The sequence below is a fragment of the Plasmodium malariae genome (genome assembly GCF_900090045.1).
Source record: "Plasmodium malariae genome assembly, chromosome: 12".
Taxonomy (NCBI): Eukaryota; Apicomplexa; class Aconoidasida; order Haemosporida; family Plasmodiidae; genus Plasmodium; species Plasmodium malariae.
Genome location: NC_041786.1, coordinates 2,483,457 through 2,499,664, shown reverse-complemented (window position 1 = coordinate 2,499,664; position 16,208 = coordinate 2,483,457). Strand labels below are relative to the sequence as shown.

The following is a 16,208-nucleotide window of genomic DNA, read 5'->3' as shown; positions in this document are numbered from 1 at the left end:
TTTTTACGTGCCCAAAAAAAAAAAAAAAAATGTATATGAAATACAAAATGAAGGAATTACAATGAATTAATCATTTTTCCTCAAATCAAATGTCTTTTATTTTACTTTTTAAGAATATATTCTTTGTTCTGTTTGGACATAAATTATGTTTAACGAAAGCTTCTTAATATTTTTATGCTAATTCCTATATTTATTTTGCCTTTTTGGCTAGTTCTTCAGCAAAAAATGTAAACATTTGTTTTCTTTCCTGCTTAATAAAATAAACATTTATATAATATGTCACATTTGATGATTCTATTTTTTTTTTTCTTGTTTCTTTTTTTGTTTTGTTCTTTCAGAACAAATCTTTTGTAAATGTATTGAAGATGATATAAATATAAGATGGCTAACCCCTTAAATGTAGTAAAAGACAGATTAACACACTTAAATGGTTAGCGCAAAATAATGAAAAGGAAATGGAAATGTTCACATAACAGTTATTATTAGCATAATAACGTATGGAAGTACATATATACATACGTGGGTTTGTATACATGCATGTATGCGTATTCCTGTTTCGCGAAAGTCAGTTTTGCTCTTAATTCAAAGGGAACTTTTTTTTTTTTTTAAATGTTCTATGCAGAATCATTTATAAATACTATCGAGCATCATGACACAAATCTCAATAATGAAAAAAAGCCCTTCGTAGGTTAAAAAATAATAGGATAGTAATTAGGAAAAAAAGAACAGAGAGGAGTAATTTGTGCTACGTGTACGTATAAGCATACATACACATATATATATATATATATATATATATATATATATATATATATAAACACTTTAACGGAACGTTCTTCTTAGACTCACGTGAGAGCACGAGGCCGAATGATGACATAAAAAAATTCTATAAAAATGGAAATGAATATATGAACAAATTTGATAATATAGAAAAAAGAGGTAACTGAAAAAATGCTTTTTTAATAAAATATATAACATTCTTAATATTTAAATGTTTTTTTTTTTTTTTTCTCCTTCCCCCTTTTAAATTATTAGAAGAAAAACCTGATGACCTTACATTTGTAACACCAGAAATCAACAATATATCAATAATCGACCCTTCTTACTTAAGGTTTGTATAGAATTATTTAGATTAATGGAAATGGAAGTTCCTACATCTTATGCATTGAAATATTTATTTGTATGTTTATATATATATATATATGTATATATATGCGTGTGTACTTGTGTGAAACCTCTTAAAATGTAAATTTCCAATTTTTATAGAGAAAAAAATTTTGAACATAGCGAAAAATACATAAATGTCAGTTTTGTTAATGATTTGATAAAAGTCTCTAAGGATGAGATACGATCAGGACAGAAAGATTTTTATGGTGGTAAATATAACTTTAATTATAATAGTCAAGATAAAAAAGCAAATTATGAGTTCATAAATGCAACAAACGAATACTACATAACAAAAAATGTAGAAGAGAAAATGGCAAACACAGGAATAACCACAGAAAACTTCTTCTCCGATAATAGCATGTTGCTATATGAAGGTTAGAAAGCATAGAGAAAAATATATGGAAATGGGAAAAATTATATCTTAAGAAATAAAAATTATATGATAGACGGGATGACTAAAATATATATGATAAATAAGATATATATAATAAATTAAATAAATGTTATATACATCATAAATGTTACAAATATATTCATGATAAATAATTTCGTTTTTCTTTTTAGATAGTATGAATAAGTGGAGCGATAAAAGCAGATACCTGTATTTTATTGACAAAGAAAAGGAAAATGATGGAGAAAAAAAAAAAAGCAAATTTAAAAATATTCACCTTAACGACTCACTTATATTAGATAGATATGAAAAAAGGGCTTATAAACAGGATGTTAGCAGTGATAAAGTGAAAATTGAAAATTTAATATTAGACGTCTTAAATAACAGTAAGTATATAAACACACTAAATATATGATTGTATAATTGCATGAATATGTAAATAATCTTAATTATTATAGAAAAAATCCTTATAGAATTTATATTTTATATTTAATTACCATAAATTTTTTCAGATTTTGACAATGATATGGAATCTGAAGAGCGCAAAATGTAATGCTTTAAAATATTTATATATTCTCTCCTTCATTTAAAAATTCCACTTTCATCAAGCATAAATTCGCGTTGACCTGCGTTGTTCATAGTATACATACATATATATATATTTGTACATTTTTTCCATATTCCTTTTTATTATTTTAGACCCAAAGAGACAGCTAAGAGCGATAAGTGTGAGGTATTAAGTAAAATAATAATAAACAAAAAAAAGCTACGTGAAAATATTTTAATATTCTGTAAAATACTGTTAAATAAGTATATCATTTTTTAACTCTCAATATATCTTCTAATTTATGTAGGATGTACATTTAGAAATTAAAAAGAAGGAAGAAAAATTAAATATTACGAAAAAAGAAAAGATTAAAGACACTAGAAATTGTAATTTAGATTACTTGCATTACCACAACTATTTTCAAGATGATGATTTAAACTTTTCAGAAAAATCGACATCAGATGATTCGGAACATAACAGCCATAAAAATAGCGCATCTGTAACTTATGTATTAGGAAATGAGGAAGAATATAAAATAAAGAACAACGTTAATAATTTATTAACTAAGGTTAAAAAGGATTTATGCGAAAAAGATCTATCCCAATTCATTCCTGAGAAATTTAACATGGACATATTTCTTCGTGATGGTCAAACAAACAGTGTATATGAAAGTGCCTCAGATGATAATGTAAATACGTACATGTATAAAATTGGAAAAGGAGATACATATGCATATATATGTGTATGCAGATTTATGCATGTCTATGTGGGCTTATATATATGTGTATGTGGGCTTATATATATGTGAATGTGGGTTTATATATATGTGTATGTGGACTTATATATATGTGTATGTGGGTTTATATATATGTGTATGAGGGATTATATATATGTGTATGTGGGTTTATATATATGTGTATGAGGGATTATATATATGTGTATGAGGGATTATATATATGTGTATATGGGCTTAAGAAGACTGGGGAAAACAGCTATGGATCTTTTTTTATAATTTTTAGGAGAGTGTTTTAATAGAAAGAAAAATATTATTGAGCGAAAAAAAGAGGAGAGAGGAAATGGAATTATTAGAGAAGTACAACTATGTAGACCATTTATATTCTCCTGGTTACTGTACGCACATTACTCAAAATTTAAGCGCAGGTTTTGGTAAAAAGAAATTTAACATTTATGAACTCAAGAGTAAGCTAAAAAATAAAAAAAAAAAAAAAAAAAAAAAAAAATAATAATAATAATAATACGCAAAATAAGAAGAATAAAAACACGTGAAATAATTTTCTACACCCCTTTTAGATATTTTATAGTAAGCTTCATGTATTCATATAATATACTGCATATTACATTTTGAATATTCTGTCCCTTTGGATAGGGAAAAAATTACACGATAAAATGAAGGAAGATATTATGGAAGAAAAGAAAATGAAAAAAGAAGAAGAGAATTTGAGAAAGCTGAGATTCGAAAATTTACAGTCATTTAATGAAAATTTAACTATGGATCATGATATATCTGTCCATAAGGATCATATTCCTTTAAGTAAAAAAAAGATTGTTAAAAGTTATAGTGACGCACAGAATAATTTGTTTATAGATGATGTTAATGAACATGAAGAGAGTTATAAAACGGATAGTTCTTTATCGTATGATAATATTGATAGTAGAAGTATAGCAAATTTAAAAAAAAAATATAAAGCAATGAAAAAGAGTAACAATGTTTTTGCAGGAGATTTAAGAAAATTAAAATTTTATATATGTCGTAAATTAAATAAAAAAAAATATTTTATCAAGCCCCAGAAAACAGTTAACCTGTCAAGGAAGAAAAAAGAGAACATTAAGAAAGTTATGCACATTTCGAAGCAAGGCGGATACAATTTACTGGCCAAATTACAGCAAGGTTGAATAGAATGGATGGGAAATAGATAACTGTGCACATATATATACATATATATATTTATATATAGACACACACACATACACATATATATGCATGCATACAGCTCAATAATGTCTTCCTTTTTCTCTTCGCGCGCTTGTACGGAGCTTCACATATACCCACACAACCATATACATGTGCCCCTATTTCATATATACGTATTTTTTTTTTTTTTTTTAAATAAAAGATTTTGAAAACAACGAGGAGTCAGAAGAAGAGACGGACATATATGAAGAAAAGGACTTGTTTGATAACAGCGAAAGAAACACGGATGATTTTAAGAGCTCAGAATATACATATTCTTCATTAACTATTTCGTCTTATGAATACTTGAATATGCGTAATGTATATTATAACGATAATTCATATGAAAAAATATTTTATTACAATGACCCGAAAATGAATGTTACTTATCTGTGTGATAGGGTTGAATTTTTTCTGATTAATAACGACAAGGTCTGCAATTAAAACGGCAAAAAGAAAAAAATGAATATATATTTTTAAATTGAGAAATTGAGTGTGTTATAAAATTATGTGTGTTACATGCTTGTACACACGCATACATGTATACGTACACACACACGCGCACATACATAAACATACACGAACTACTTTTCTTCAACCCTGCAGAGAACGAACAAGGGGATATTATTCATGGAAATCCTCGTTTTCGACATACTATTTTACGAGAACAGCGATCTTATTGAAGAGAAGGCTTTGTTGTACTCTCTTCAGATTAACGAAAACACAATCGCAGAAATACAAAAGAAGGATAATGATATATATGAAATAATTTTAGAAACAATTAATAACGTTAAGGATAGAATTAATTGTTGCTTGTCAGGTAATAGGAGTCAGATAAACATACTTCTTAATAATATAAAGAGAAGAATATTATTAGATACATATATTAAATACGTAAGGTCTGCATCTTTTTGTGTTATTGAAAATGCAGTGAATTATTTTTTATTTGAAAGGAATATATTAAATTTAAAAAATGTCAAATACGATAAAAAGGCAGATACTATTATATGTTCCTATAACAAATATTTAACTAATATAAATAGCATTAACTTATCAAATAGAAATATGACAATTGAAGATTTATCGGAATTTTTATCTTTTTCAAATATTAAACAGTGTGATGTATTAAATTTAGCCAACAATCCATTGTTTTCTAACTTAATATTTAATAGAATTAAAAAGGACATGGACTACGTCATAAAGTTTTTTAAAAGTATTAAATTAAAAGAACTTATTTTAGATTTTATCAATTTTTCAAATCCATCTTCTGATTATTTTATTTCTGATTTATTGTTAAATACTGAGATATCTTTTTTAAGTTTAGTTAACTGTCAACTACGTAAAGACAACGTTGATAATTTAGTGAAATATATAAAGGAGAGAAAAACAAAATCTTTAATAAGTCCCATCAATTGTGTAAATGTTGAGTTTAATAAACTAACTTATTATGATATTCTATCCTTAACAAAGATATTATTCGAATTAAATAAGAGTTTTAAAATGTTGTATATATATGGAAATCTTATACAAACAGATATTTTTGATATATCATATGAATTTAAAAGAAAGAAATCATCCATTATAATGCAGAAATACTTTAAGCCTGTTCCAGACATTTTTCATTTTAATAATATTTATGAAATTAAAAAGTACTTTTCTTATAATTTAAGGGGAATTGCTGAACTGCTTGAAAATGTAAGCCAATTATGTCCAATCCAGCATACATATATATATATTAACCCAAATCCATACATACTCCTGCATATGTGCATATATAATTAATATATGCACTCAATGAATATGATCTCCTATCTATTTATAGTTCCAGCATTTAGTCCATCCATAACTGTTTCCCCATCATATCAGTTGCACATACTTATTGTGACTAAGCTTTTTTCTTTTCTTTTTTTTTATTTTCTTTCCTGCAGGATAAAAGTACTTCTGTTGTCTTTGAATTGTACTTCTGCTACTTGTATATAGAAAAACCTGAAGAAAAATTATACATAATTAAAAACATAACAATTAAAAAATTGAATAACGCGTGGATTTTGTTTATTGAGTGTATGCTTAATAAAAAGGAAACCAAAATTGAATTAAATTTGTTCAAAAATAATATCATCTTACTATTTAATAATATAGTAAAAAAAAGGTACATATACAATGAAAAAAGGGATATTCGAAAGAAATCAAAAAAGGAGAAGTAGCAATACGTTAAAAAAGTAGTAACAATACATTAAAAAAGGAGTAGTAACAATACATTAAAAAAACTTTTGTTTAATTTTCTTTTTTCTTTTGTAGCTTCCGTGGCGAGTTGTACTTTTACGAGCAAATGAAGAATAATAGAGAAATAAATGAGAATGTTTTGAATTATTTTGTTATGAGAAATGAAAGCGTAACTTAAAAAGAATTTTAAAAAAAATTTTCTTTTTTAAAAAAATTTCCAATTTGTAAATACAACATCGTTTGTATAAAATGTATACATACTAATGCATACATGCATATGTACATACATACATACATGTTCGCACATGCACACTCAAATATAATAACTGTATATTTGTTTTTTTTTAATTTCAAGGATATAAATTTTTATCATTACAATGTTACGCATGAAGAAATTCATTTTGTCTTGGACTTGTGCAAAAACAGTGTTGTAAAAAATATAAACTTTAGTTGCTGTTATTTAAGTAATGAAGATATTTTATATTTTAACTCTGTAAAAGATTATTCATATGACATAAAAGTTTACAAATTATCTTTAAGTAATAATTTAATTGATTCAAATTTACCCGTGGGAGAAATTATTGCATTTCTTTCGAATTTCACTATTTTTTTGTAAGTCTTGAGTATATATGCAGAAATACGTAAAAAATAAAGCTAAATAAAATAAAATACAGAAAGAAAATGGAAAAAATGAAAGTATAGTAGCATGAAGAATCCCGTAATGGGAACATACAAGCCCTTCATATAAAGATAAACATATGTATACGTTTGTGTACTTGTGTGTACGTACATATGTGTATATGCCTATATTCCATATATACATATTTTCACCGTTTTCAGCAATGTAAATTTAAGAGATCTGAACTTAGGGGGAAGTCCCTTAGTACATGAACTTTTTTTCTACCTTTTGAACGACACAAAGTGCAAAATTGTTAAGTAAGGAAAAAAAATATAATATAAATAATAAAATAGAGAAAAAAAAAAAAAAAAAAAAAGTATGCAACACTGCAGAAATGGCTTGTACAGATGGTATACTATTTTTTTAATTTAATTTAATTTAATTTTTTTCTTTTTTTTTATTTAGCTTGGACAACTGCAAATTGACGAACACCTTTTTATTAAATGTCAACAGAAATATTAACAAATTAAATAAAAATACTTACTTAACTGTTTTGTCTTTGCAATGTAATTTGTTTAATAACAATAAAGGAATTATAACTTTTTTAAACAATATTATATCAAAATGCAGATCACTAGAAAAAATTAAATTATACTCTAATTATTTAAGTGCAGAAGATGCTAATACTATATTATTTAATTCAATAAACAAAGATATTATTTCATTCCAATGTACTTACGATTCATCAATGTCTGATAAAAATGAATTGGGAAAAACGAAAGTTACGAAATTAGCAAAAAATAAAATTAATAAAGATACTGAGTATAATGCTTATCTAACAGAAGTTGAACAAAAATTAATTGAGAATTTTTTTGAAAAACAACAAAACAAAGATAATAACAGTACACCGGAACAAAAGGAAGATTTTTTACTGAAAGGTCGTTACAATTTAACAGATTTAAAATCTAGAAATATTAAATATCATATTATGAAGTAAATATGAGTACTTCATTTTTTATTGATATCATTGAAATACATTAATATATATTTTTCTCCTATTACCTTCTGTTATATGCCCTGTAAATAATTACATTCAGAACATTTGAACAAGTTAATTCATTTTTTAGAATTTTTTTTTTTTGTTGTTGGCTAATTTTTTTTTATATATTCTTTTTCTTCATATGCTAAGAATTTTTTTTTTTTTTTTTTTTTTTCACTTTATTGTGTGTATAAGTAGTTTTCTTGTTCCTTTTTTTATTCATTTGTGAAATGTATTTTGTCGGTGCTAAACTAATGAGATATAAATAACAGCAGAATGTTTGTATAATATGAATATATATATATTGTAAAATCTTATTTTTCCTTTCTTGTGAAACCTTTAAATGTCACTAGTTGAATATATAAGTATGTACATATATAAACTTCTTAACCCCCAATATTGAATTTTGAGTATGTTCTTTTTCATTCCTTTTTATCACTTTTTTTTTTTTTTAATTTGTCATACTTGCTCTATTATCAGAATAAATATATAGAAAAATGTATATCCGCGTTTAACTTATCAATAATTTGGGGTATGTGTAAGATATTAATTGTTCATGTGACTTAAGCATATATTTGTATGCATCCATTTTCAGCGTGAAAAATTGTGAAAATATGATTTCTTTAATAAGGTATTTATAATATACGAAAAAAAAAAATTCTTTTTACGTATTTTTTTTCCCTCTTGCTGACTAACAATTTTGCTAAAAGTATAAATTAAGTTTAAACTTCTAATACGAAAGGGAAAAAAAAAAAAAAAAAAAAATATAAATAAAATTAAAATTAAAATCAAGTATTAAAACCAAATATAAAAATTAATAAAATGAAAAGCTTGAAGTGCATGACTCCTCTATGAATAATATTTTTATCGTTTTTCAATACTTGCAAAAATGAGTATGTATTTTTTTCTATTATTCGAAAGTGTGGTGTTGCTGATTAATAGCGTTTTAATTATAAATGAAAAGAAGTTAAAAAAATATAAAAAAATAGATATTAGTTTAAATAGTAATGATATTTTTGATAACATAAAATTGTTATTCTACACTATTAGAATATATTTTAAAATTCCTTTAATTTTTCTTAATTTGCTGTGTATTGTCGTTGAAATTTTATTTGGATAGTTTTGGCAATAATATATGTGTGTACATGTCATCGCGTGATATGTGTACACATATGTCCACTTCCGAAATCCTTAAATTTTTCTTGCTATACTTCATATTGTCACTGAAATTTTATTTAGGCATTTTGGACACTAATACATGTGTATATCTATGTTCATATAAAAAATGCCTATAGAAGATTATTTTTTTGACGTGTACTACTCGAATTAATTTAGACACTGTGTTCTGTGTTTGCGTGCATATCTTTTTAAGAAAAAGCAAAGTATAATGTATAAATTGCATGTCACCTTTAAAAGAATGAGTTTATTAAGAAGAAAAATGCTTTTTTCTGCATTCAGTTTATGCATAAACATATTTACCGCGTAAGGTATATACATACATACATACATACAAATATATATATATATTTATACTCATTTGTGTGTGTACGTTCATAAACCCATGAGCTCTAACTTAGAGTCCGTAAATTTAGATTTACGCAGTTTTACGCGGCAACTGCTGTTACCCGGTTTTTTTCCCCTGCTTCATGTACTACTTGCATGTTTAGGTAAATATGACATCTGCTTACATCAATGAAGTAAGAAAAAAGCAGAAAGAGTATTTAAGTTACTTATTCGGAAAGTTCGAACAGTATTGTAATGAAAAGGTTTTAAACAGTTTAATAAATAAGTCATTAAACGAAATTGCCTTATACCCTTTTCAAGATGTGAATGACAATGAAGTTGTGAATGATATTAATGAGTATATAAATGAGTTAACCATAAATGCAGAATATAAGAAGAAAGATATTTTTAAATATTTATGTGAACATTTTTTAAATGATAAGTTTTATATTTATAATGAAAAGGATAGATACGAGTTAAAGTTTATTATTTTAAAATTATTATTTTTAATAAGTGAAAGCTCGAAAATAGAAAATTCCCAAGTTATTGATTCCTTATATGGTAAATATTTTAACAATAAGAAGCAAAAAGAAGCGAATACGTTATTAAATATTAACGAACAAACAGCTTTAAAAGATATAAATAATTTTAATATTGAGGAAGAAAAAATATATCTGAACGAGTTATATGAAACGGATGATCAAAACACAAGATTTACTTCGTCGGGAGAAGAGGAAGAAGAAGAAGAAGAGAAGGACTATAATGCAAATAAAAGAGAAATAGTGAAAAATGAAAGAGATCAAAATGACAACCATTTAAATAATATATGTATTGAAGTAAATAATTATAAAGATAAACAAGAAGATACTAATACAGGATACAATTTTAACAGTTTTTATGAAGAGAAATATAGTTATTATGTTGATAATTATATGAAAAGTAAAAACGAATTAACATATGAAAATGTCATTAAAAAGATATGCGACTGTATTTACAAATATCCGCATTATAAAAATGTGAAGGATAAAGTAAAGGGCTCTAGGAATAATCTCTCAAGACATAATAATAAAAGTGTCTACGATTATGATGAATATGATGAATATGATGAATATGGTCAATATGGTCAATATGGTCAATACGGTGAATATAGAGAATATGCTGAACGTGATAAATATGGTAACGGCGATGAGCATGTTATGGCTTCTAAAAACCGAAATAGTAGATATTACAAAAATTACGGCATATATGATGATTATGAGAATGATAATAAGAAGCACCTCTACAGTAACAGTTTAAGTGAAACATCTGATGAAGATAATATACTCATAAGTTTAAAAAAAAGACAGAAAAAAAAAAAAAGCAAAGATTCCTTATTCACGTCCAGACCAAAAGAACAGTATTTTTTTAATAATATAAACTTGTTTGACGAAGAGAATTATGAAAACATAGAAAGTGATAGGAATATTATATACGAAACGGATATATATAATTTGCATAATGTATTTATGACTGATATAATGTATGATGAAAATGCAAAAGAAAAGGAAGATCGAGGAAGGGAGAATTTTGATATAACTGATAATAACTACAATAATGTAAATAACAGATATATTAGCAAAAAAGGAATAGGAGAAACAAATAAAACATCTGACACATTTGAAGCATTTGAGAAAAATATAATTAATGAAAACATGTATTACAGTTATTCGAATGAGGAAAATAACGATAGTAGAATACTAGCATACAAGTGGAACAGTACCACTGATAATGTACAAACCGAAAATTCGAATTATTACGACAAATTAATTGTCGAAGAAGGTAAGAATATGCATAATAACAGGAATAAAATTTTAAAGGGGGCATATATGACGAAGGAAAAAAGGAATAAAAAGAAGAAAAATACATTCTACGTAAGTGAAATATTTGTAATAAAAGAAATTTTAATGATATTATCTTTTAATTGTCCAATTAAATTTAAAGATGATTTTTTTTCAAATTTTTCTGATTTTTTATTTAACAGTGTAATGGATAAGAATAAAATAAAAGATGATTTCTTATTCTACATTGAAATAAAAAAAAAAATCAAAAAGAGGAATATAAATAGCAGCCAGATAAGCAATTATGATATTGTTAAATACCATGCAGTTATAAACAGAATGATGAAAGTTAAATTGTATAACATAAGAGGAAACACTTTTAAGAACTATTTAAAGAAAATGAAAAAAGTTAGCATAAAATTATTTTACTTGCACATTTTTATATTCCTTGTTCATAAATTTCGTAACTTTTTTTTTTTTTTACCTTGCAAGTTAAGGTATATTTTTAATTACATTATTTACATTAGGGAAAATGTTAACAATGATGAGAGTAAGAAAGGTTTTTTTTTCCATTTTGATCAAATTAGCATGATTAATAGTAGCAGATGTAGTAATAACAAATATAGTGATAACACCAACATGTTCTATCAAGGCAATTTTCTAGACTGTTTTATAAACTCATTGAAAAATATTTATTCTGAATGGACATGTATAGTAGATATACTTTACAATTATCACGCATTGCTAATATTAAGGCAGTACAACATTACCCCTATTAAGGACGAGCACATTTGGGAATTTATACAAGGCATACACAAAATAAGTATTATAGATTTTTTAAAGGTAGACGACTTTGTTAATTTGAAAAAAAAAAAAAAAAAAAGAAAAAAAAAAGGAAGATATGATAAGAGTGACGAGAACGACATATATGATAAAGATGATATATATGATAAAGACGGTATATATAATAATGATGATATATATTATAATGATAATGCACGTTTTAAAGACAACATATATTGTAAAGGTAGAATATATAGTAAAGATTGCATACATCACAATGATGAACATAAAGAGCAAAATGGAGAGCATAACAGGAAGGAAAACTTTGATAAAGACAATATATCAAGTTTCAGGTCACTCAGTTTGATACATCTATATTTTATGTTAAATAAATATTTATGTATGTGGAATAATTTATACGATTTTATCAATTATGTTTTATCCTATTTACTGTATAATATTAATATAAATGATTATATGTATTTTAATATGAACTATGACAATGCAAAAAAGTTTTGTGTCTGTTATGATATGATTTTATTATATTGGAGAAATTGCCAAATTATGAACAATAAGACTATGGAAAAAATATTTCGATATTTGTTGAATGATTTAAACATATATTATTCGAATCACATAAATACTTGGATAAAGAAAGGAGAAATTGATGATAAATTCAATGAGTTTTTTATATATTCTGAAAGCAACTACGACGAAGAACAATATGGAAACCATATGTTGTTTATTAAGAAACAAAATGATTTTATATTATGCCCAGAATTTTTTAACTCTTTCGTCTTTTTTCTAATAAGTTTAGGAAATAATATTAGACTGTATATGAAAATTAATAATGAAAAGAACAATATTGACTATATTGACTATTACTTAAAGGAACAAAAAAAAGAAAGACAAAGAACAAAATTGGAGGACAAGCATGACACAAATAGTACATTGCATCATCATTATTATTATTATAATTCCAATGATAATTATCCGTATTCATGCATGGATGAGACTGTTAATAATGATGCTTTGACGAACGATGAGTATACATTCCATGATTTCATTTTCTTTGAAGAAGGTGTAGATCTTTCAAAAAGGCTACATGAAAATACACTTAATTATTACTACAATATAGAGAATATAAAACAGGTTCATGGTACCTCACTAGATATAATATCAGAGTTTTTAAGAACAAATGGAAATAATAAAAAGGCGGGTTTGCCATATTTTAATAAAAATATTATGTCATTAAATGTGCCTTATGATATGTTTATTAAGAAATTTTTTCAAGAGCAATTTTTTAATTTTTATGTTAAAAGTAATCGTATATTTTTATGCAGTTTAATGAAATATTGCTATCTTTTAGAATACTTTTGTTGCTTGCGTAGTTTAGTATTTCTAGAAATTAGTGATTATATTTCACCATTCTTTGAATTTATTTTTAAACAAGTTTCTTCCCCTATTATTGATGAAAGAAATATGAACACCACATTTAGACAATGCATACTTCATAACAGTCGTCAGACATACCCCAGGATCAATAAAATAACAAATGATACTTACTCATGTCCCGCATTTTTGCATAAAAAGTTTATTATTCTCCATATGAAAATATTGCGATCTAAAGATACTGATTGTATGCATGAAAAAAATTACAGCGATAAAATAATTTTAAATTGTGTTAATGGAAGAAAGAATTTGAAAGAAACGCATAGAAATTACCTCTATAACGGAAAATGCACAAAAAAGACGAAGAAAAAAAATATTATGATAGGAGAATATAAAATTAACGAAAATTATGTAACGTCTACTTATTGTAACCATACTATGGGGAATAATTTGATAAGTAGTAATGTAGATGGGGAAAATCTTACTCATATGATACATATCACTCCTGATGTATTGTCAATGGATGGTAAGGTTGAAAGGGCTCCTATGAAGGAGCATAATAATTATCATCAAAATTTTGCAGAAGATGCAAACATTTGTAATAGTGGAACCCTGAAGAAGGGGAAAGAGAATTATAATAAGGAGAGGGAAAACAGGAATGATAGATATGATTATGAGAATAGTAGAATTGGCAGTCGTAGCAGTGGCAGTAGTAGAAATGGCAGTAGTAGAAATGGCAGTCGTAGCAGTGACAACTTTGTTGAGAGCAATGCAAAGTACGAAAATCCAAAGGAATCCTTATCGAAAAACTTAATAAATAATTTTTACAAAGAAGATATAATAAGTAGCATATTGAAAAAGTTTTATTTTAAACTAAAGGAAAATAAAATATATAATAACAACATAAATGTTATAAATTATAGAAATTTGATTATAGAAACCAATGGGGATCCTTTTATAAATTTGTTCTTTGATTCAAATTGTTTGGAAAAGTATTCAGCTATTTTTTCTTTTTTTTTAGAAATTAAAAAGTCCTTACATATATTAAATTTGGTTCACATATTTTATAAATATGTAAAAAACAAAAAAGTTATATGTTATGATAATTTTCATATTATTATTTGCTCATTATGTATTTTGAAGTATAAAATATACTTTTTTTTAAACACCATTTACACTTATTATCAATGGGTTTTAAGTTCCACTTGGAATAATTTTGTATACACATTATCAAAAGCCAAATCCTTGTGTCACATAAAAAATTATCATGAATTTTATATCAATTTTTTAATAGAAACATTGTTAGTTCCAATTTGTACGCATCATGAGGAGTTATATAACTTTTACGTGAATAATGATAATAAAAATAAGATGCCATATAAGCAATATGCAGATAAATTTTTTAACTATGCCATGAGTATAAAAAAAAAAAAAAAGGAAGATAACAAAGATGAGGAAGGTGGAGGAGATGAGGAAGATAAAGAAGAGGAGAAGCTACTCAAACACCCTACTTTATGCAGTACAAATATTGTCACCATATTATATAACAATCAGGACAAAAATAAAGCGCATAATAAGCAACAAAATCATGAGAAGAAAAGCCAGAATATAATTGGCGAAAAAAGCGATGACACTGATCAGGATATATTTTATAGGAAAAATATGAAGAAACGTGTAAATTCCTTTCCTCATAGTTCAATTGACAAAAAATTTTTATTAAATGAACTATTTTCTAACAACATTTTAAACTTATTATTCATACCTTCACAAATATACGAAATTTTGCAAAAACTGAGTAATTTATGTAAGATTAATTTTGACATAAATTTCGACAACTCTTATGACTATACTTTTGAGAAAGATAAAAAGGATGATTATGATGCGGTAGATGAGGAGGAAGAAGACGATGAAGAAGACGAAGAAGAAGACGAAGAAGAAGAAATAAAGAAAGTAAAAAATAAAATAATAAACGGTATTAATGACACGACAGGTGCTAGTAAAACGCACAAGGTAAACTTTGTGGATGATTTGAAACATTTAGAGAAAGAGCAACTAATGTTTTCTATAAAGAACGATATAAAAACACTTTCAAACATTTTCGAAATCCACTTTTCAGAGTTTATGTTGAAATTAAATATCATTTCTTTTAATGTAGAGGAAAACAGTTTTTTCGGACCAAATAAGGACTCGAAGCTATTTAACCACATAATTAGATTAGATAAAAATATTTTAAAAGAAGTTTCAATATTACAATATATGTTATCTTTTCAATCATTTAGTAATGACCCAAATGACACTACATACTGTCTACTTTGAATTTTTCCATAAATTAGTTTTATATAAACCACACTGATGCTTATTCAAGGTCTAATAATGGCTACGCACACGAGAAAAGTAAACTTTTGTATTTTTTAATACATATTACTTCTTTATTATTCCTCCACTTATCCGTATATTTCCTTCCTCATTTGTCCATTTTGTCATTCACCTACGCCTCCCTTTTTTTTTTTTTTTTTGTGATTTGTCTAAACTTATTCATAATTTTTTTATTTCCTTTCATTATTCATTTAATTTTTTTTTATGTTCTTTTAGAGAAACGACATCAACAAAAATTATATACATATACATATACATATATATATATATATATATATATGTTTATATGCAGTGCAAACAAATAACCTTGTACAATCTTTTTGTAAGTATTGTGTAACATCTCTGCCCCCTTTTTGTATTTTTATTGTAACCCTTTCAA

At 25.4% G+C, this 16,208-nt stretch overlaps 3 protein-coding genes across 3 annotated transcripts; all 3 read left to right on the top strand.

Moving 5' to 3' along the window:
• Positions 1-381: 381 nt before the first annotated feature.
• PmUG01_12063800 (conserved Plasmodium protein, unknown function) lies at positions 382-7,916 on the top strand (the record flags this gene model as incomplete). The annotated part of the gene is made up of 18 exons (XM_029006871.1): positions 382-430; positions 623-688; positions 844-939; positions 1,036-1,111; positions 1,267-1,541; positions 1,732-1,944; positions 2,071-2,107; positions 2,258-2,291; positions 2,413-2,793; positions 3,125-3,305; positions 3,493-4,014; positions 4,241-4,509; positions 4,684-5,772; positions 6,006-6,226; positions 6,376-6,469; positions 6,656-6,912; positions 7,141-7,236; positions 7,385-7,916. 18 exons carry the CDS (start codon positions 382-384, stop codon positions 7,914-7,916), a joined length of 4,488 nt encoding a protein of 1,495 aa, XP_028863317.1.
• Positions 7,917-8,847: 931 nt separating this feature from the next.
• On the top strand, positions 8,848-9,078 carry PmUG01_12063700 (Yos1-like protein, putative; the record flags this gene model as incomplete). The annotated part of the gene is made up of 1 exon (XM_029006870.1): positions 8,848-9,078. The coding sequence occupies one exon, from the start codon at positions 8,848-8,850 to the stop codon at positions 9,076-9,078; it is 231 nt and encodes a 76-aa protein (XP_028863316.1).
• Positions 9,079-9,631: 553 nt separating this feature from the next.
• On the top strand, positions 9,632-15,769 carry PmUG01_12063600 (conserved Plasmodium protein, unknown function; the record flags this gene model as incomplete). The annotated part of the gene is made up of 1 exon (XM_029006869.1): positions 9,632-15,769. One exon carries the CDS (start codon positions 9,632-9,634, stop codon positions 15,767-15,769), a length of 6,138 nt encoding a protein of 2,045 aa, XP_028863315.1.
• Positions 15,770-16,208: the final 439 nt, after the last annotated feature.